The sequence below is a fragment of the Schistocerca piceifrons genome, chromosome X, assembly GCF_021461385.2.
Source record: "Schistocerca piceifrons isolate TAMUIC-IGC-003096 chromosome X, iqSchPice1.1, whole genome shotgun sequence".
Classification (NCBI taxonomy): Eukaryota; Metazoa; Arthropoda; class Insecta; order Orthoptera; family Acrididae; genus Schistocerca; species Schistocerca piceifrons.
The window spans coordinates 85,896,497-85,919,081 of NC_060149.1; the positions used below are offsets into that span (position 1 = coordinate 85,896,497).

At 44.2% G+C, this 22,585-nt stretch overlaps 1 protein-coding gene across 1 annotated transcript in view; it reads right to left on the minus strand.

Moving 5' to 3' along the window:
• The window catches only part of LOC124721704 (dual serine/threonine and tyrosine protein kinase-like), a 333,620-nt gene that overhangs the window by 155,173 nt on the left and 155,862 nt on the right, over positions 1 to 22,585 (minus strand). Inside the window, exon 9 of the mRNA XM_047246790.1 lies at positions 4,810 to 5,025. Within this exon, the coding sequence (XP_047102746.1) occupies positions 4,810 to 5,025 (216 nt within the window). The remainder of the gene's footprint in view (positions 1 to 4,809; positions 5,026 to 22,585) is intronic.

The window sequence follows — 22,585 nt, forward strand, 5'->3', positions numbered from 1 at the left end:
ACAACAACCATATGCACGAACAGTTTGACAACATTTGCAGCAGCATGGACTATCAGCTTGGAGACCATGGCTGCGGTTACCCTTGACGCAGCATCACAGACAGGAGTGGCTGTGATGGTGTACTCAATGATGAACCTGGGTGCAAGAATGCCAAAACGTCATTTCTTCAGATGAATGCAGGTTCTGTTTACAGCATCATGATGGTCACATCCATGTTTGGCGACATCATGATGAACGCACATTGGACGAGTGTATTCGTCATCGCCATACTGGCATATTACCTGGTGTGATGGAAGAGGGGTCCATTGGTTACACATCTCAGTCACCTCTTCTTCGCATTGACGGCACTTTGAACAGTGGACATTACATTTCAGATGTGTTTACGACCCGTGGCTCTACCCTTCGTTTGATCCCTGTGAAACCCTACATTTTAGCAGGATAATGCATGACCGCATGTTGCAGGTCCTGTACAGGCCTTTCTGGATATAGAAAATGTTCAACTGCTGCCCTGGCCAGCACATTCTCCAGATCTCTCACCAATTCAAAAACGTCTTGTCAATGGTGGCCGAGCAACTGGCTCATCACAATACGCCAGTCACTATTCTTGATGAACTGTGGTATTGTGTTAAAGCTGCATGGGCAGTTGTACCTGTACACACCATCCAAGGTCTGTTCGACTCAATGCCCAGGCGTATCGAGGCTGTTATTACGGCCAGAGGATCTATGCACCCAAATTGCGTGTAAATGTAATCACATGTCAGTTCTAGTATAATATATTTGTCCAATGAATACCCATTTATCATCTGCATTTCTTCTTGGTGAAGCAATTTTAATGGCCAGTAGTGTAAAAATAAAAAGGAAAAAAACTGTCTCGAGTTTCTTTGCATGGCCATCCTCCACAGCAATCACAGAAATAATTGGTTTCGTAAATAAAAATGCCTTCTCTTGCTGTGCTGTGTTTTATTTTCCCAGACTCATTTCACATTTTTTCACTTTAAGGTGGGATCCATAGCGATAAAGTTATGATAAGACTTTTGCTCTGATATGTATTATTTGTACATTATAAAACAGTTCACTGCTTGCTTTTTATGTAAATAAGTGATTACTTCCGGTTCTTTCTGTTTTTAGTTGGCATCTGGGTTTTCTCTCATCTGGTCACATGTAGGTCGCACTGCCACTATTTATAAAACGTAAGCTTTCTCCGTTTTTCAAACCTTTTAATTCCAATTTTTTATTTTGTTGCACCTATTTTGAGGTGCTCCCATCTTCGGTCACTAGTATAGACATAACTCCAATATACACAAAACTATTTTGAGTTCACTGTGTATCTCATCCTGTTTGGTTTGTTTACGTATACGTACATGTAGCCAACCGGCCCGGGGGCGGGCGGAGGGAGAGCCACGGGGGGGCGGGGGGCTGGGTGGAGGGAGAGCCACAGGGGGGCGGGGGGGAGGGTGAGCCACAGGGGGCGGGGGGGAGGGAGAGCCACAGGGGGCGGGGGGAGGGAGAGCCACAGGGGGCGGGGGGAGGGAGAGCCACAGGGGGGCGGGGGGAGGGAGAGCCACAGGGGGGCGGGGGGAGGGAGAGCCACAGGGGGGCGGGGGGAGGGAGAGCCACAGGGGGCGGGGGGAGGGAGAGCCACGGGGGGCGGGGGGGAGGGAGAGCCACGGGGGGCGGGGGGGAGGGAGAGGTTCAGGGGGGAGGGAGAGGTTCAGGGGGGAGGGAGAGGTTCAGGGGGGAGGGAGAGGTTCAGGGGGGAGGGAGAGGTTCAGGGGGGGGAGGGAGAGGTTCAGGGGGGGAGGGAGAGGTTCAGGGGGGGAGGGAGAGGTTCAGGTGGGGGGGAGGGAGAGGTTCAGGGGGGGGGAGGGAGAGGTTCAGGGGGGGGGGGGGAGGGAGAGGTTCAGGGGGGGGGAGGGAGAGGTTCAGGGGGGGAGGGAGAGGTTCGGGGGGGGAGGGAGATGTTCAGGGGGGGGAAGGGAGAGGTTCAGGGGGAAGGGAGAGGTTCAGGGGGGGGGGAAGGGAGAGGTTCAGGGGGGGGGGGGGAAGGGAGAGTTTCAGGGGGGGAAGGGAGAGTTTCAGGGGGGGAAGGGAGAGGTTCGGGGGGAGGGGGAAGGGAGAGGTTCAGGGGGGGGAAGGGAGAGGTTCGGGGGGAGGGGGAAGGGAGAGGTTCGGGGGGAGGGGGAAGGGAGAGGTTCGGGGGGAGGGGGGGAAGGGAGAGGTTCGGGGGGGAGGGAGATGTTCGGGGGGGAGGGAGAGGTTCGGGGGGGAGGGAGAGGTTCGGGGGGGAGGGAGAGGTTCGGGGGGGAGGGAGAGGTTCGGGGGGGAGGGAGAGGTTCGGGGGGGAAGGGAGAGGTTCGGGGGGGAAGGGAGAGGTTCGGGGGGGGAAGGGAGAGGTTCGGGGGGGGAAGGGAGAGGTTCGGGGGGGGAAGGGAGATGTTCAGGGGGGGGAAGGGAGAGGTTCAGGGGGGGGGGGGAAGGGAGAGGTTCAGGGGGGGGAAGGGAGAGGTTCAGGGGGGGGAAGGGAGAGGTTCAGGGGGGGGAAGGGAGAGGTTCAGGGGGGGGGGAAGGGAGAGGTTCAGGGGGGGGGGGAAGGGAGAGGTTCAGGGGGGGAGGAGGGAGAGGTTCAGGGGGGGAGGAGGGAGAGGTTCAGGGGGGGGGGAAGGGAGAGGTTCAGGGGGGGAGGAGGGAGAGGTTCAGGGGGGGAGGAGGGAGAGGTTCAGGGGGGAGGAGGGAGAGGTTCAGGGGGGGAGGAGGGAGAGGTTCAGGGGGGAGGAGGGAGAGGTTCAGGGGGGGGGAGGGAGAGGTTCAGGGGGGAAGGGAGAGGTTCAGGGGGGGAAGGGAGAGGTTCAGGGGGGGAAGGGAGAGGTTCAGGGGGGGAAGGGAGAGGTTCAGGGGGGGAAGGGAGAGGTTCAGGGGGGGAAGGGAGAGGTTCAGGGGGGGAAGGGAGAGGTTCAGGGGGGGAAGGGAGAGGTTCAGGGGGGGAAGGGAGAGGTTCAGGGGGGGAAGGGAGAGGTTCAGGGGGGGAAGGGAGAGGTTCAGGGGGGGAAGGGAGAGGTTCAGGGGGGGAAGGGAGAGGTTCAGGGGGGGAAGGGAGAGGTTCAGGGGGGGAAGGGAGAGGTTCAGGGGGGAAGGGAGAGGTTCAGGGGGGGAAGGGAGAGGCTCAGGGGGGGAAGGGAGAGGCTCAGGGGGGGAAGGGAGAGGTTCAGGGGGGGATGGGAGAGGTTCAGGGGGGGAAGGGAGAGGTTCAGGGGGGGAAGGGAGAGGTTCAGGGGGGGAAGGGAGAGGTTCAGGGGGGGAACGGAGATGCTCAGGGGTGAAGGGAGATGTTCAGGGGGGGAAGGGAGATGTTCAGGGGGGGAAGGGAGATGTTCAGGGGGGGGGAAGGGAGATGTTCAGGGGGGGGAAGGGAGAGCCACAGGGGGGGAGGGTGCAATTTGACACTACTTCGGCGACTTGCAGTTAAAGATGATGATAGGATGATGATGATGATGATGATGATGATGACAGCACAACACCCAGTCCCTTGGTGGAGCAAATTCCCCGACCCAGCCGGGAATCGAACCCGGGCCCAGAGGATTGACAATCCGTCATGCTGACCAATCAGCTACCGGGGGCGGACATGTCTGTACTAGTGACAGAAGGCTGAGAATGCATAAAAACAGCAAGTGGAAACAAAATCAAAAGTGGGAAGAAAAATGTTCTAAACACTAAAAACATGTTTATATTTTGTAAATAGAGCGGTAGTGCAACCTCCATGTGACCAGATGAGAGGAAACACCGATGCCAACTAAAAACAGGAAGAACTGTAAGTAATCATATATTTACATAAAAAGCAAGCAGTGAACTGTTTTATAATCTACGAATAATACATATCAAAACAAAAATATATCATAACTGTATCATTATAGATTCCATTGATAATGCGTTTAAGTGAGTAAAGGCAAAATGCTTCTGGGAAAATAAATGAGTGTGCAGCAAGAAAAGGCATTTTTATTTACAAAACAAAAAAGATACTGTCTCTATTTATTGCGCGAAAACAAAAGACATGATCTACACAGCTTTACAGTCTTCAAATTTTCTCAAATAATTCATAAATAAAAGTGAAATTTTTAATAAGCTGCATTAAACACACACTGACATATGTACCTAGAGCATAATATGTACTGTTTAAATCACGAATAATAAATTTGCATGCTTTCCTGAATCATATAATGTGGTAAACTAAATTATGTTATTGCAAGCTCAATAACTTATATTTATGACAGTACAAAACTTCATCTCTCCTTGCACAGTGTTAACTGATAATCCTCACTTTCAGCTTAGCAGTTGATATGCAAACATGAAAAGATAAATATAAGATGAAATTCTGGATGGATGGCTGTATCAAAGGATAGGTGGTTTGACTGACTGACTGAGACTGATTTGAGTTCAAGGCACATATCATGTGAGTCATTAGTGCCCATAAGTTTTGGATGCAACTCTGTTCGTATATGGCACTGGTAATTTCAGAGGTACTCTCCCTTTCATCAAGTAGTTCAGATTCTTATATGGTATAAATTCACTGAAGACGTTCCAAGAACCAGTTCATTTTCTTGGTTTGATTCACATCTTTCAGGTCAGATTATCCTCCTGTCATAAGGTATATACATAATGTGTAGCAGTTCAACAGATCAGAGTGGCTACTAAGACTGTGTGATGTTCACACAGGTTGCAGAGCTCACTGGCTGCACTAGACTCTTATGGGACACTGATGAACATAGTCCACTGGTACTCCTTACTGTAGGTAGAAGGTATATGTTTGGCAATTACCTGATTAGAAAAAATGCTCTTAACTAAGCGGGATGGACTCAATGAGTCTATCATTTCAGTTGCAACTTGTTTTCTCCAGTCAGCATCCAATCTCCGTGGAAGAGCCCAAGGGAACTTGAATGAATACAGGAGCTTCCTTAGTCTTTCCATAAAAGAGTGAAGTAACGTAGATGAACTTGAAGGGTTCACCTCAATATTGTAAGCAGCATTCAGTATCTGTAAAAACAAACTGAAGAATGTAACACAAGATATTTCTAAATGACACAGTGTCTTCTTATAAAATAATTTAAAAAATTTCACACTTATTCAAACAGTAAAAAGAGGCAAAAAAGAAATGGGGTGTTATGAAATTATGAAAAGTTTTGAGGCTGCACACACTATAACAGAAGCGAACCAAAAGAACACATCAGGAATGAGTTGTCATCCACGGCAGCAATTTAAGCATTAAAACTGAAATCAAAAAGTCATAAAATAAGTAGCAGTGTAGCTTCTGAAATATGGGAAACACTACTGCTGTACTTGAACAACATGCAGGGCCGAGGTGGGGTGGGGAGGGGAGGGGGGGGGGGAGGGATGGAGGGAGAGAAGTCACATGTCAATGTCATATGCAAAGAGGGAAATACAAACATAAAATATATTAAACTGAACATAATGGAAACAATATCACTGACAACTGCATCTTGGTATTATACATTAATGTGTTTCTCTGCTCACAATCCATTTCAATAAAATAAGTTTGGGCAGTTGACTACATCACGATTTAAATGAAAATACCAACAGTTCAATTACTGTCACACGAAGCCTTCTTCAGGTCGATTACATATGAGATGTCACAACAGCTTTGTCTGTGCTACAAGGTGCCTATCCTCTAGAAGTCACATGGGACAGGTATCCTACAATGTTTTAACTGTATGAGACGATCACGTCTGAGAGATATCAAGTGTTTATTTCTTGAAGTGTTTTATTTTAATTGTTATTGCTTAGCATTGAAACATCTACTGGAAGCAGACACAACAACCTAGTGCCCCTTAGACATTCCCTGATGGCACACGCAACCTGTCACCTAAATTACCAAATGACTAATCTGGTGCAAAGGCACCCATTTCGAGTTCTTTCTTGTTAAAACTATTGTCAAGTTATCTAATGGCTTTCAGGAGCAACAAAATTTTGGTTTTCAATATGTCATGCAATTATTGCCCAAATTTGAAATGCTATCATAACCTACTTATTCAGAGGTATAATGTTACATTAAAGGTTTAGCTAGGTAAAACAAGTATTAAAGTTAGGAACAGTGTATATGTCTTGAGGCAGCATTACTAAAGGCATGCAAATTACCCAGCTTATATTCATCCATTATTTAAGAATGAGAGTATTCTGTGACAGCCAATGAGCTTGGCACACAATTTCGAACCCCAACAACAGTGTTCCTCCCTGACACCTCCCAAAGAAATGATGAAAGGAGAAGAATTCATTGCTTCTTCATTTTCACTGTCCATGCAGCTATACTTCAGCATCAGTCATGACATTTTTATTTATTGCCTCTTTACTACTATATCTCTTCACAACACATTTTGCAGAAAATACCCACATACCACTGAATATATATGTAAAATTATATCATTATACAACAAATAGTTAAGGAGCTATAATCTCATAACACTGAGATGGGTGTAAAACTAGAATTTGCTTAGGACAGAGCACAAATTTCCCGGACTATGCTCATTCACTGATTGATAATGAAAGCACACACCAACTTTCAACAAACTTTGCACACAATTGCAAACCTTTTTAAAACTTTACATTGCTTGCATGCTTAAAACTAAATTTTAATTCATTTGTAAATTATTCAGATGTCTAAAGCTGTTTTGTACATGGGAGCTTGATTCTTCAAAGAATGGTGGTTTACTGACCGCTTACCATCTGTTCTACTGCAATGTTTACAAAGCCATACAATGGGCAGCTTTACAAGCACAGTTGGCCCATCGGCCAGAAACCTCTGTAAACGAGTGGAAAAGTTTGTAACCAGCTTTACAACTTAAACTAGAGAGCCATTTTGCTGTATCAACAACCCATTAATCACTTTGTGGTAAACGACTGTCTGGCTAAGACACAGGGTTGTCGCAGCTTCAATATGACTAAATTTGTACCACTGCCAGGTTGTTGTTGTGACAAAACAATATGTAGTGCTCATCGGCAGTGTTATATGTATTAATGAAACATTCTGGATCACCAATGTAGACCACTACACATCAATGGCATAGCTCAGAATCCTACCACATGAACCTTAATGATAGCATCCGCAGTTGATCCTTAGGAATCTCAGGTTTCTTCACTGATTTAACAAACTGGCTTGACAGTTGCCAGTGATTTTAAAGTAGATTTTTATTTATTTATTTATTATTTTTTTTAATCTTTCAGTACAAATTTACTGCAGTCGATAATGTTAGCATTTGACTTAATCCCCACTGCAAACTTTACAACTAGAGCAGCTAATTGTTCAAAAACAGCCACTAATAACATCTTTATAGATAGGTCTAATGAAAAAATTATAATGATAAACCAATAGTCAATGGACTCTTCAGACCATGTCATTCAGTTCCTTATGTTAAATGTTACTCCAGATCAGGATAAAAGAATCTTGTAAACCTGAGTTTAAAACACAAAATTTAGGTTTATATAAGAAAACATGGGGATAATTTCACTAACAGCTAAGTAATTATTGTTTTTCAATGTGATGTCACATACCACTACTGACAGTACTCAGACAGATACAGTAAACTCAGTAGTTTTCTAGATAATGATGAGCACTACAAGTTGTCTAAAACCCAATAAATGTCTTATTACATCTACTATGTATATAAATTAATTAGATCCTCAACAGACTTTCTCTTCCCCAATCAAAACTAGGCATTAATTCAATCCTTTTGGGACCACATAAATCTGTAGCTTATAGATTTACACTTTTCTTTTATATTTCCTTCTTACGATTTCAGGGGATCCTGAAGTTTCATCTTGCCTTTATTTATTTATGACAGCTTCATGTCTGTAGACTGCCTTACAGTGCATAGCAGTGGGTACTTCATGTACTACTCTCATTTCCCATGTCGCCAGAGTTGGACGAGTATCTTATGACACTCTCACACTTACTAAACAGACATGCTGCTCTTATTTTTATCTTCCCTTATTAATACAACCAGTTAAGTATTCCAGACTGACATATTGCCTGTTGGCTTTTTTCTAAGAATCTTTGGCCAATATTTGTTTGATGGTTTTTCTGACATTTCGGTAGCACCAGTGGTTACAATTACCAAAGATTCATCACCCCATTACTGGTGGCAGACCAGAATTGAGCCACAGCCAAAACTGCATGTAACTTTTGAGCCAACAATTGAGGGGCTTTCTTCTGTCATTGTCACTTTGGTTCTCCTCTCGTTCCCTGCAATGATTGTTTGCTGCGGCACAGGAATTTGAGGCACATTGATGTTCAGGCTTTCTGATTTCTTGTTAAAACTATTGAGGAGTTCATAAATTTTAATGGCTTCCCTGAAAAAAATGTGGCAGCTCACCTCCACAGCAATAACCTGTGTGTCCACCAATTTTCTTACACAATCTGTCTCATTCCTCACATGCTCCGTTATGTCTGATTTCTCCACCTGCACCCAATCTGCAATATCGTTTTATGTTCAATGATCCGGGTGTCAATGGATCGTCTGGTCGCTGATGATCCTTTTCTACATCCATAGTAAATTTAATGACACCCTTCTGCATGTGCAGGTTACAAGAACTATTGAGAACTTGGGCCACTGCGTGTATCAAAAACTGACACACACACACACACACACACACACACACACATGTGGACCAAAACCTACACAATCTTTCAAATTGTCACCTAAGACAGAAAAGAGCCATGATTAATATGCTTTTAATGCATTCAAAACAATTATTTGATCTGCATACCACAGAGGCAAGATGCAACACATGGAATACATTCTGCAGAACAACGGGTACTTTGCCAGTTGCGTAAGAAGTGTGAAGAAACAAAACAGTCTGCAGTATATTGTGTAAACACAGTGTAAAGACTATTTACAAACCAACCAAGAAAATCAGTGAGTCTCAGATCAGCTAATGACAAAAGAAACCCATTCTTATCATCAGGATGTTATCGCACACAGTGTACATGTGGAAACATCTACATTGGAATGATGGGACGATCCAACAGTACTAAAATCATTGAAAATAAACATGACAATGGTTTTAACAAGAATGACGAAAGTCTGGTCGGAAACAGATCCTGGATTCTCGTGCAGCAATAAACAACCTCTGGAGGTAACACTGGGAGAACCACAGTGGTGACGACCAGGGAAAGGTCCTCAGATGTTGATGCAACATGCACATGTGATTTACAACTATGGTCTCATCTCCAGTCTGTCACCAGGAATGGTGAGTGAAACTTTAACAATGACAGACACTCATGCTGGTGAATTGTCAATCACTAAACAAACGTTGACTGAAGATCTCAAGCTGGAAGCCAATGGTCAAAACATCAACAAGTGGCTAAAAAGGCCTCAACAATTTCCGCCCAGAGAGCTGCTTCTGTTTGAAGCCATTTTGAGATTCACCTACATGCCATGTATTCATTTATTAAGCTACTTGTGTAACATACAGCATGTACATTTAGACATCACGCAACTTCCATTGTGAAAAATCTAGATCTGGAACTCGACTGCCTTCATTTTACACATGACTTAATTCAACTCTGCCCTCACACAGATATATGACAGCAAAACCAGTGTATGATCCTTGAAGTACCTAAGTTGTCTGTGATACTCGGGGTCATTTTCATCGTGGTCTACGAGAACTTGAGGAACAACTTCAGCAGACTCCTCCCTACTTCCTGTCATTTTGTACCCTACTCCACAGATTTTCAATTTATATTACTTTTTTACTTGCCTACCAGTAAACCCTCCATTCCTTTAAGAATCAAACTCCCATGTATAAAACAGCTTCAAACATCTGCTTACTTTGCAAATAAGTTAATGTGTTTAGTATTTGGCTTTAAGCATTAACCAAGAAGTAGTTTAGAGAAGGTTTAGAATTATGCTTAAAGTTTGTTGGAAGTCGCTAAGTGCTCTCATTCTCAAATGCCGGATGAATAAAGTCCGGATATTTGTGCACCATCAGTTACACTGCCTTAACATAAACGCATAGTTTCTAACACTAATACTTGTCTTATTGCACTGAACTTTTAACATAAGATAATATCCCTTAGTCAGCAGATTATGACAGCATTTTTAATTTTAAAATTTGGTCAATAATTACACAAATTACTGAAACAAAAATTTTTGTTGCCCCTGGAAATCATTAGCTAGGCAACCTGCAACTGATATTGAGTTCTGGGATAGTCACTTAGTAATATAGATATTGCATTACTGTAGCTTCTCACATATGGATTTCTTTACTGTTTTCTTGCCTTTCAAACTTAAGTTTCCACACAACACACTGTACAGCTTCCAGGGTCTCGATTATGTTTCAGTAATTCATTACTTCAAAGGTACTTCTATCTATTCTTTGTCTAAATTACAACCAAATAGCAATAAGGGTAGAAAACTGAACTTATTTTGGAGAATTTTCTGTTGTTCTTAATTACTTACGATCTTTACCGATAACAGCTGTGCTACTTCATAATTATTTGAAGTTTGGGAGTACTTCATGAAGTTGTTAACAGTAGTTGCCACTCGTAAGTTAGTTTTCCAGTTCTGAACACACTTCAAAGATAACCAATTTCTTAAGGAAACATCCATTTTAAAATCTGCTACCACTCTGTTTTTATAAGCACACAGGATTCCAAGACAATCCTTTACATATAGCAGTGCCTCTATAATTGCATAATTGCTTCATACAGTTCATAAACTTTATAGTATGGTGTATCACTATGCCACAGAAGAGGGGATGTGCATTAATACTGAGTAAAATGAATTTGTTTCAAAGCACCTAAGGGAATCTTTAACTTTTTGATATGTTCCCAGAAGTCATGAGACATGAGAGGCCACTATAAAAGGAGGCAGTGGGTATTGTGTTGTCAGCAGAGAAACAGTAACCGCAGAATGGGTCAATCAGGTGAGCTCCGTGACATCAAAAATGTACTAGTCATTGGATGTCACTCGAGTAACAGTTTCATCACGGGCATTTCGACCCTTTTAAAGCTGCAGAAGTGTGATGTGATTGTTAACTGAAACCGTGAAGACACAACCACAGCTAAACCAAGACCAGGCAGACCTCACATACTAATGGCCAAGGATCGTCAAAGCATTACGGAGGGTGGCTGTAGAAAATCGCATTAAATCAGTGGAAGGAATCACTCAAAGTGCTACCTGCAGTACAGCTAACACAATGACTGTACGTAGGATGTCAAAAAGAATGGTGTACAGTGATTCAGCAGCTCCTCATAAGCCACACATTCCTGTACTCAGTGCTAAGCTAGGATTGAGGTGGTGTGAAGAACACCACCACTGCACAGTGGATGACTGTAAATGAGTAACTCGGAGTGATGAATCATGCTATACCCTGTGGCAATCCAATGTAAGGTTTTGGGTTAGGCGAATGCTTGGAGGACGTTATCTGCCACCGTATGTACTGCCAATATTGAAGTACGGACGAGGTGCTGGTGGTGTTACGGTATGGGATAGTCGTCTAGGTTAGGATGTGATCCGCTCATTACACTTCATAAAATGTTAAATACTGAAGGATATAAACACACTTTACGGCATTGTGCACTGCATACAGTAGAGCAACGGTCTGGAGACAATGAATGCTTATATTAGTATGATGCACCCAGTCATAAAGCAGTATCTGTGAGACAATGGTTAGTTCACAATAACATTCTTGAAATGGACTGGCATGCCCAGATTCCCAATCTAAATATAATAGAATGCCTTTGGTAAGTTAGAATGTTCACTTTGCTCCAGACCCCACATCCCAGTGTCCAAAATCACTACAATATAGATAGTACTCTTAGGCGCATGCCACCTTGTAGGTAGGTTCAAACACTGGGAAGTCATCTCAGGAGAAAGAACTAGTCCTCATAATCTTATAAAATACTTCCTCACTAGGGAGGCTCAGGGAGTAACACAATTCATTTGTTAAGATTCAATGAAATTTCAGAAAAGCAAACAGTTTTTGCACACCCTCACCCTCAATGAAGCTGGGTGACAATGATGACGAAATGCCTTCGAACTGTCAAAAGCTATTCAGAAAGCAATAGAAAAGGCTACTCCGCTGAAGAAACAAGTCAGTCCAGCACAACTGATCCTTCATTGCTCAGAACTTACTGCACTTAGAAGACAAGTTTGGAAGGCAAGAACAATGTATCAAACGAGTTTGTATGACACATATTTTAGACTGATGCAATATAGGCAAAGAAGGAGAGGTATAAATCTGAGACAAGGTCTGGCAGACAAGCTAGTTAGAAGAAATTTGTCTGTGAAAACCTGGCAGTTGATCCATGGGGCAAACTCTATAAAATTATCAGTGAGAAAATAAGACCCCCAACCACTCCATCCAGTCAAACTGAAGAGTCTGCTCACGTAGTTTTTCAAGTTCAGCTGAAGTAGTTTTTCAAGTTGTTCTTCCAGATGACGGTGAAACAGAGGAGTGCTCTACAAGCATTATGACAATACAGCTGCTATTCACTCATGTGCTGACACAGAGGTGGCTGAAATGCTATCCAGACTGAAAGTAAATGGAGCTCTTGGCCCAAATGGTATACTAACAGAGGCTGTACAACCATGAAACCCTTATGTCCTTCCTTACATGAAGGTATTGTTTAATGAAAGCATGATCCAGGGGCATTTTCCTAAATGCTTGGAAATGGCAGAAGCAGTCATTATTTAAAAAAAGAAGAAGATAAAGATCCAATAATCTCCACATCATGCTGACTTGTCTGCCTAATGAATGAACTGGATAAGATTATGCAAAAAATGTTAATCAATACATTAAAATGCTACAGGATTCTAACAGGATTGAATGATGCTCAATATATATTAAAGAAGGGTAAATGTATTGAGGATGCACTTAATGAGATGATAATTAGTACACATTCCAGACACAAAATATGTATTAGGTATAATGATAGACATATATCTGGGGCATCTGATAACTTATTGTATTTTTCATTCAATAGGAGACTTAGGAAAACTGGTTTCCCAAGTGACACTGTCAAGTCCCACACCAACACTTATCAAAGTAATTATGAAAGGATACCCAAAGGCTCCGATTGTGGTCCCGAATTCCGAGACATTAACATAGGACAATTTTTGGATAGATTAAAAGACAGTTAAGAGTTGTACTATATGTTGTTGATTTCTTACTTTCAGTGCACCCCATCAGTCAAGATTCACTAGAAAATAATAGTTGCAAGCACCTTTGACACAATCACGAGTTTTGCTCAACAGTGCAACTCAAAATCATGCAAAAATTGTGCTCAATGGTACAACTCAATGTACCATCAAACAAAATTGACGTATGTCACTTACTAAGGATCCACTGATTAAAATAAATCAGGTGACAATTCAAAGGAATAGCATAAATAGGTATTTAGGTGTATATCTGGACGAACTTTGGACATTCAATGCCCACACGCAATTTGTAGCAACAAAAGGGAGTTGTATAATGAATAAAATTATTATGAAACAATGGACATTTAGTTTGCTGCACAATGTAATTAGACTGTACCATGAGTCTGTATAGACTATAATTGTGGGTGTGGTGCCAGTATTTAGTTGCATAGGTCACAACTGGTCAGACCTGCCATTGCAGCAAGAAAAATAGAGAGAGGAATTCTGCTACGATACTGTGAATCCTTGCACAAAACATCAGCAGATATTCTATTTATATTAATGGGCATATTTCCCAGGACCTAGAAATAAGGAAAAAGATTGCCATCTATTGGCTGAACAAAAAACCGTGTAAAAAATAAATGTCTATCTTGGGGAATTAGCAAAAAATCCATTAGTAATAAAGAATTTAATATTTGCAGAATGGCAGCGGAGATGGAATTTCTCAGGCAAAGGAAGGAGAAAGTTCCAGTTTCTTCCTGATTTAAATGAATCACTTTAGATACATTTTAAGTCAAACAAGCAACTGGTACACCACCTTCACAGACATTGGCCATATCCTACATGTCTCAACAGAATTGATAAGAGGGACATGACCAGCGGTGACTCCAGTGAAATAGGCACACCACATCATGAACTACAGGAATGTCTCTAGGTGAAGACATAGCAAGGACTGCTTGGCAGGCTTTAAGAGGAAAAAGTGTTTCTGTCATAATTACAGTAAAAGAGGAATATAACATTTTAAATTTTGCAGCTGATGCCTTCCAGAAAAAGCAAGTCTTAACTATAGCCAACAGACAACACAGTAGAGATGAGTAAGGCCTGTATATGACAATAGTGAATCAGCTTGAAGCACAACAGTTTTATGATCACTTGGTCGAGTAATCGAAGAGTGAAGGGAGATGGCCACAAACATACATAAAAAGATCAACAAGAACAGTGAAATATAAATTATGCACTTTGACTGTCGTCTTGGTGTCTGGAGGCAGCAAAATATTGCTGGACATAATGGAGTGGCCGATCTAGTTCAGCACAGAGAGAGAAACTGGATATATTCGAACAGTACTAAATTTACTTGTGTGTGTGTGTGTGTGTGTGTGTGTGTGTGTGTGTGTGTGTGTGTGTGTGTGAGGGGGGGGGGGAGGAGGGGAGGGGGGGAGGGGGGGGGGAAGGGAGTGCGCACTTTGTGTGTGTGTGTGTGTGTGTGTGTGTGTGTGTGTGTGTGTGCGCGCGCGCTCATCACACATGATGATGATGATGATGCTTGGTTTGTGGGGCGTTCAACTGCGAGGTCATCAGTGCCCGTACAAAGTCCCAATTTTTACACAGTCCATTTCTTTTTCACAATCCAATGTAGTCACTGTCACAAATAATGCTGATGATGATGACACCACAAACACCCAGTCCCCGAGCAGAGAAAATCCCCTACCCAGCCAGGAATTGAACCCAGGACCCCACGATCCAGAGGCAGCAATGCTAGCCACTACATCATGAGCTGCGGACTAACAGGACAGTAACAGGAAAGAGTGATGCTACTCAAGATGTATAGCTATCCACCAAATGTCAGTGGTCCTAACATTGCCATATGTAACTGTAATAGGATAACTAATATTAGTGACACAGTTTTCAGCAGTAATAGCAGCAGATGCTGAGGAAAAATCAAGGTGGTGGTCGTAGTAACAGGAACTTTTTTTGAATTGTAATAGCTGTGTTGTTTGTTATTTTAGTAAACTCTGATTCTTTAAATAATTGAGCTCCCATGTATAAAACAACGTCAGATTTCCAAGTACTTTATGAATGAACTAATGTCTTAACATATTTGACGTTGAGCATCTAAGCAAGAAAAACTTTAGAAAAGGTTCAAAATTATGTTTCAAGTTTGTTGGAAGTTACTAAGTGCTCTCATTATCAAAAACTGGATGAGTATATTCTGGATACTTTGCACCCCATTTTAAACAAAAGTAAGTTTTTCACACATCTCAATGTTTATGACTTCATATCTTCTCCACCATGTGTTGCAGAAGTAAATAATTTTAATTCAGTGCTATATGTGGATATTGTCCGCAAAACGTGTTGTGAATACAGTTGTATTGTATTGTACATTATCTGGGGGGCTTAGAAACGACGGAGAGGCTCCGTCCCCACCGCAGCCGCAGTGGTCCACAACCTCACGACGACTACCGCAGTCCACTTCACCCCTCTACCGCCCCACACCGAACCACTCTTTCAGGGTTATTGTGCAGTTTGGCCCCCGATGGACCCCCCAAGGAATGTCTCATAGAAGACGAGTGTAACCCCCATGTTTGTGCGGAAGAGTAACGGTGGCGTATGCGTATATGGAGAGCTTGTTCGCACAGCAATCACCTACATAGTGTAGCTGAGGCAGAATAAGGGGAACCAGCCCGCATTCGCTGAGGCAGATGGAAAACCGCCTAAAAGCCATCCACAGACTGGCCGGCTCACCGGACCTCGACACAAGTCTGATGGGCGAATTCGTGCCTGGGACCAGGTGCTCCTTCCCAATCTGGAAAGCCATGCGTTAGACCGCTGAATACAATTAGTTTGTGAAGAATTAATATTTTTCTTTTCATAATCATTTAGTGGGGGGTCACCAAGAAAAAGTTTCACAAAGGTTTGAAATTATGTGTACTGTTCGTTGCTTGTAACTAAATGCTCTAATTCTCAATATTGGATGAATATAGTTTCACAAAGGTTTGAAATTATGTGTACTGTTCGTTGCTTGTAACTAAATGCTCTAATTCTCAATATTGGATGAATATAGTCTGGCTATTAGTGCATGGTTAGTCACACTTCAAAAAAATGGCTCTGAGCCCTATGGGACTTAACGTCTATGGTCATCAGTCCCCTAGAACTTAGAACTACTTAAACCTAACTAACCTAGGGACAGCACACAACACCCAGTCATAACGAGGCAGAGAAAATCTCTGACCCCACCGGGAATCGAACCCGGGAACCCAGGCGCGGGAAGCGAGAACGTGGGCTATGATAAATAAATAAATAAATAAATAAACAAACAAACAAACAAACAAACAAACAAACAAACAAACAAACAAACACTACCTACTCTGGTTTCAGCTCCTGAGGAAGAATGGACTGCCATTCCTCCACAGACATTCAAACACCTCACTCCAAGTGACCCAGCAGAGTTCAAGCTGTCATAAAGGCAAAGGATGGACACAACCCACATTAATGTCCATTGACAGGTATCTGGCTACTTTTGATCAGATAGTGTACTATCTACAAACCAGTTAGGTCCCAGTCTGATAACTTCGTAACTATGGCATACTTATAATTTTTGTGTGTTTTAACTTCTCACTGGAAACTATTACAGTCACCATTCAGTACCTTCTTTACACATGGTCCAGTAAAATTAATATGATCAACACCTATGTTCAATGTCAACATGCAATAGCCACTCACAGACAGCAGGTGGCAATACTACCAGCGTAGGTATATAACTCCTGTTGGGCGTGGGGGGTGGTGAGGGAGGGTGGGGGAGGGTTGGGGGAGGGGGAACAGTACAGTAGTTGTTCTAATGAGGAAATGAAGCACTTTATCTGATGTCCAAACATACATTATCCTTGGCTTTAGGGCCAAGGGTCGAAGCTCTTCCGAAATGGTTAAGTTTGTAAACAGTGCACATGGTGCTGTGGTTAAAGTATACCATGCACGGCAACATGGTGCTATCCAAAACTGTTGCCAAGGCAACTCTTGTGCACCGTGGGCCATAGATGACAGGTGCAAACAATGGCTGCAGAGATGTGTATGGGCGAACAGACAGGCAACTGTTGAGCAACTGACTACCCAGATAAACCAAGGGGCTACCAACAGCATTACCTCAATGGCTGTTCAGTGAACACTTGTTGCATATGAGACTCCACAGCAGGCACCTGGTCCATGCACCCATGCTGACTGCTGTTTATCAGCAACTAAGGCTGGAATTTGCACATCAGTACCAGAACTGGACATCCACTGAGTGGTGACAGGTGGCCTTTTCAGATGAATCACATTTTTTGCTCCACTGGACAGATAGTTGTTGGCATGTACAGCACAAAATGTCTGAAATCGAACACACTGCAACAATTGTTGGAAGGGTCCAGACTGGAGGGCAATCACTGGATGATACGGTCGTTCTGGAAGGCACAATGGATCAACACAAGTATGCATCTATCCTTGGGGACCACATCCACCCCCCCATGCAACATGCAATTTGTGTTACCTCAGCACAATGGCATCTACAACAGGAGAGTGCAACATGTCACAGAGCTTGCAGTGTATGTGTGTGGTTCAAAGAGCTCCAGGATGAGTTTACCATATTCCCCAAACTCCCTGGCTTTAAACCCAATAAAGAATCTGTGTGACCACATCGATCGGGCTGTTTACACAATGGGGCCTCAAACGAGAAACACAGCACAGCTGGCCATGGCACTGGAGTCAGAATGGTTCCACATCCTTGTCAGAATTTTCCAGAACCTCACTGACACTCTTCCTGCATGTCTCACAGCAGTCCGCATTGCAAAAGGCGGTTATTCAAACTTTAGACAGGTGGTCACATTAATGTAACGGGATAGTGCATTACTGTATGACCTGTTGTATTCATATTAAGGTAGTGTTCTCACAACTCATGTGGCACCATCACAATGCTTATTACATTCTGTTGAGTTATTCAAAATGAAAGTAGCAATGTTATCACGATTTTCAAGATCCATGCCTCTAACCACAAATAGTTTATTTTTCAGATTTCGTAATTCATTCACTACACTCATCCATACAGGCTGCAATGTAATGGTGATTGCTTTACAGTGTCATACCCAAGAGAAATGATAACTGAGACTGCACTGTGTCAGCATAGCAATGAACATACATCTACATCCAAACTCTGCAAACTACTGAGAAGTAAAGAGGAGACAGTACTTCTCATTTGTACCACATTTAGGTTTTTTTCCACGTAAGAATGCCTGCTTAAATGCCTCTTTCTACTGTAGTTAGTCTAATCTTATCTTTGTGATAACAGTGGCAGCAATACACAGGGTTCATGAACATTCGTAAGTAGACTTTCAACAGTTGTCCGACATCTATCTTCATGTTTTTCAGCGTTTTCATTCACTCTCCCATGAGATAAATGTGCATAGCTATTTGTGCTGCCTTTCTTTGAGTACATTCAATATCTCCTGTTACGTCTATCTGATATGAGTCTCTCACACTGGAATGATATTCTTTGGTAACACAACTGTTTTATAAGAAACTTTGTATGCTGATTACATTTGCCCAGTATCCAACCAACAAACAGAAATCTGCTACCTGCTTTACTTACAATCGATCCCATATAATCATTCCCTTCTATATCCCCCAAACTGTTACAACAAGGTATTTGCATGACTTGAGCAATTCCAATTGAGGCGTTGTCTGCTATAATCAATTATAATGAGTCCGGCAACCGAAATGAAGTCGCAGGGAAGCCAAAGGAGGACAGAGCAGAAGAATATGGGCCACTGTCAACCGGACGCCACACCGACACTGAGGTGGGTCTTCACGGTGAAGGAGGAAGCCGTGGATTGCCCAGGCATGGCCAATGCGGAGCCAGCAGAGAAGCACAGAGTCCCTGCGAGAGGCCCACAGCGAGGACTTTCACACATTCGTGGTCCTCTTAATGGCTCTTAGTTTGTTGTGATTATTGATATTTTGCCATTCCGTCTCCCAAAGCCAAAACACCTTGCAGCGTAATAACAAACACAGGTCAGTTGCAGGAATACCATCTCCAGAAGTGGTTTCCATGTAGCCTGTTTGGCCAGCCTGTCAGCAAGTTCATTTCCTGGGATTCTGAAGGATTCCGACGTGACCAGGGGTCCAGACAAACACCACTGAACGACTGGACTGTTCCAGCACATAGATGGACTCCTGGATGGACGCTACCAAAGGATGACAAGCGTAGCACTGGTCGATAGTTTTCAGGCTGCCCAAGGAGTCAGTACATAAAAGAAAAAATTCCCCAGGGCTTAAACGGAGATACTGAAGAGCACGAAAAATGGCCACCAGCTCTGCAGTGAATACACTGCAGCCATTGGGCAAGGAATGCTGTTCAATGTGTCTGCCATGAATGTAGGCAAAGCCTACGTGACCATCAGCCATCGAGCCGTCAGAGTAAGCCACTTCAGAGCCCTGGAACACTTCAAGAATCGAGAGGAAGTGACAGTGGAGAGTCGCAGGGTTAACGGAGTCCTTAAGGCCATGTGACAAGTCCAGACAAAGCTGTGGCTGAGGTGTACATGAACGGACTGCAGGCAGAGGTGGTAAAGGGAAGGACTCTAGTTCAGAGAAAAGGGACCGCATGCGAATCACAATCGTTAGCCCCGACCTGTGCCTCCCATGTGGGAGATGGACTGCCGCGGGCGGGAAAAGGAGACAGTAATTCGGATGCTCAGGAGAACTACAAATGTGTGCTGCATAACAGGCAAGCAGTTGTGAACGTCTGATCTGCAATAGAGGGACCCCAGCCTCCACCAATGCGTCGGTCACCGGACTCGTCCTAAAAGCTCGTCACTAGTCGAACCCCACAGTGGTGCATAGGGTTGAGAAAACGCAATGCTGAGGGCGCTGCTGAACCATAAACCACACTCCCATTGTCAAGGCAGAATTGGACAAGGGCTCTGTAGTCGTAACAGCGTAGAGCGCTCTGCACCCCAATTGGTGTTGCTCAGGCAATGGAGGGCACTGAGGTGCTGCCAGCACTTCTGCTTACGCTGACGAAGATGAGGAAGACAAGTCAATCGAGTGTCAAAAACCAGTCCTAAGAATCGATATGTCACCACTACAGTCAGTGAATCATCATGAAGGTAAAGTTCTGGGTCTGGATGAATGGCACAATGCTGACAGAAGCGCATGACACACGACTTTGCGGTTGAAAACTGGAGGTTGTGGGCTAGAGCCCATGACTGCGCCATGTGGATGATCCCCTGTAGGCAATGCTCAGCAACACCAGTACTGGAGCAGCAGTACAAAATGCAGAAGTCGTCTGCATACAGAGAAGGTGAGATGGAGGGCCCGACAGCTGCTGCTAGACCATTAATGGCCACTAAAATTAGAGAGATACTCAATACAGAGCCCTGCGGGACTCCATTCTCCTGGATAGGGGGGTGGGGTGAACCATGGGAGCCACCAACCTGGACACAGAAAGTATGAGGAGACAGGAAATTTTGGATAAAAATCGGGAGTGGCATCTGAGACCCCACTCGTGATACGAAGTCGCCGGGTCATGTCATATGCTTTTCGTGTATCAAAAAAGACAGCAACCAGGTGTTGCCGTCTGAGAAAGGCTGTTTGGATGGCAGACTCTAGGGACACAAGATTATCAGTGGTAAAGCGACCCTGGCAGAAGCCGCTCTGACATGGAGCCAGTGGGCCACAGGACTCCAGGACCCAGCCCAAACACCAACATACCATATGTTCCAGCAGCTTACAAAGAATGTCGGTGAGGCTGAGGGGCCGATAGCTATCCATATCAAGCAGGTTTTACCGGGTTTGAGCACCGGAATGATGGTGCTCTACCATCATTGACATGGAAAGACACCACATCTGGTTGAAGATGACAAGGAGATGTCGCTTGTAGTCAGATGAGAGATGTTTAAACATCTGGCTGTGGACCCGATCAGGCCCAGGAGCTGTGTCAGGCAATGTGCAAGGGCACTGTGGAGCTCTCACTCTGTCAATGGTGACTTATAGGATTCACTGTGGCATGTAGTTAATGAGAGGACGTTCCCTTCCAGCCGCCGTTTGAGAGTGCGAAAGGCTGGGGGGTAATTCTCCGACGCAGAGGCTCAAGCATAGTGCTCGGCATTCACGGTTGCATCAGTAGATAATATGCCATTTTCAAGATGTATCTCTTCCAATTCTCCTGCTTCTGTCATTTGATAAGTTGGTGAATGCGGGCACGGAGCCCTTTAAAGACTATGAGGTGCTCCAGGGAAGGGTGCCGCTTATGCCGCTGTAGAGCTCGCCGATGCTCTTTAATTGCTTCAGCAACTTCCGGCAATCATCAAGGGACTGCCTTACGCCAAGGGCACCCTAAAGAGGGAGGGATCACGCTTTTGCCCCAGAAACAATTGTTGTAGTCACCTGCTCTACCAAGAGCCACACTGAAATTTGTGGTGGCCCCAGTATTTCAGAGGCACAGGTCGAATTGAGACAGTAAGGTTTCGACATCTCTGCCTCGGCCAGTAAGCACAGTGCCACCCCACAAGCGGTTATGGGTGTTAAAATCTCCCAAAAGTAGGAAAGGTTTAGGGAGTTAATCAATCAGTGCAGCTAATACATTCAGGAGTAATGCACCATCTGGAGGAAGATATACATTGCAGACAGTTATTTCCTGCGTCGTACTTACCCTGACAGCCACAGCTTCAAGAGGGGTTTGAAGGGGGCACATGTTCACTACAGACTGAGTTCAGGACATAAACGCAAACTCCACCTGACACTCGATTATAGTTGCTAGGGTTCCGGATAATATCCCTTGTAGTCGGGAATCAGGTTTCCTGTAGGGCAATGCAGATAGATGTTAAGAGTTGCCGTAGTACAGCCAGGGGGTGGAAAAAACCACCGCAATTGCACTGGAGGATGACATCATTGTGAGACTGGGAAGGCATGGAACATTCAATGAGATAGTTTATACCTCAGAGTCACCTGCTGCCACCTACTTATTGCCTGAGCAGTCTATATCCATTGTGTCTGAGGGTCTGGCGAGATCTAGGTCCTCAGCGGATGCTGAAATCTCCACCCCATCCTCAGACGCAGAGCTTCTAGGTAGCAGTGGTGTGGATGCCACCGCAACTTACTTGGTCTTGGGGGTTTTCTTTTTGGATTTCTCTCAATGCTCCTTGGGTTTCCCTGGCTGAGAGGACTTCACTGGCTCAGTCTATGTGACTGAGGATGAGCATGAAGCCCTACAACCAGCTGCTTTTGGGCTTTTCAGCCACTGGCAGGTGTCACCTTTCCCACTAGCAGAAAACAGGGAAGGGAGTGACCGAAGGGACTCCTTTCTAGTGAGAGAAGCCGAAGAAGACTTACACTTCTCCGGCTTAGACGTGGGGACGGATGGCCCTGAGGGCTGGACGGGGGTTGGGGAGGGGGCGTTGCTCCCGAAGTAGGTG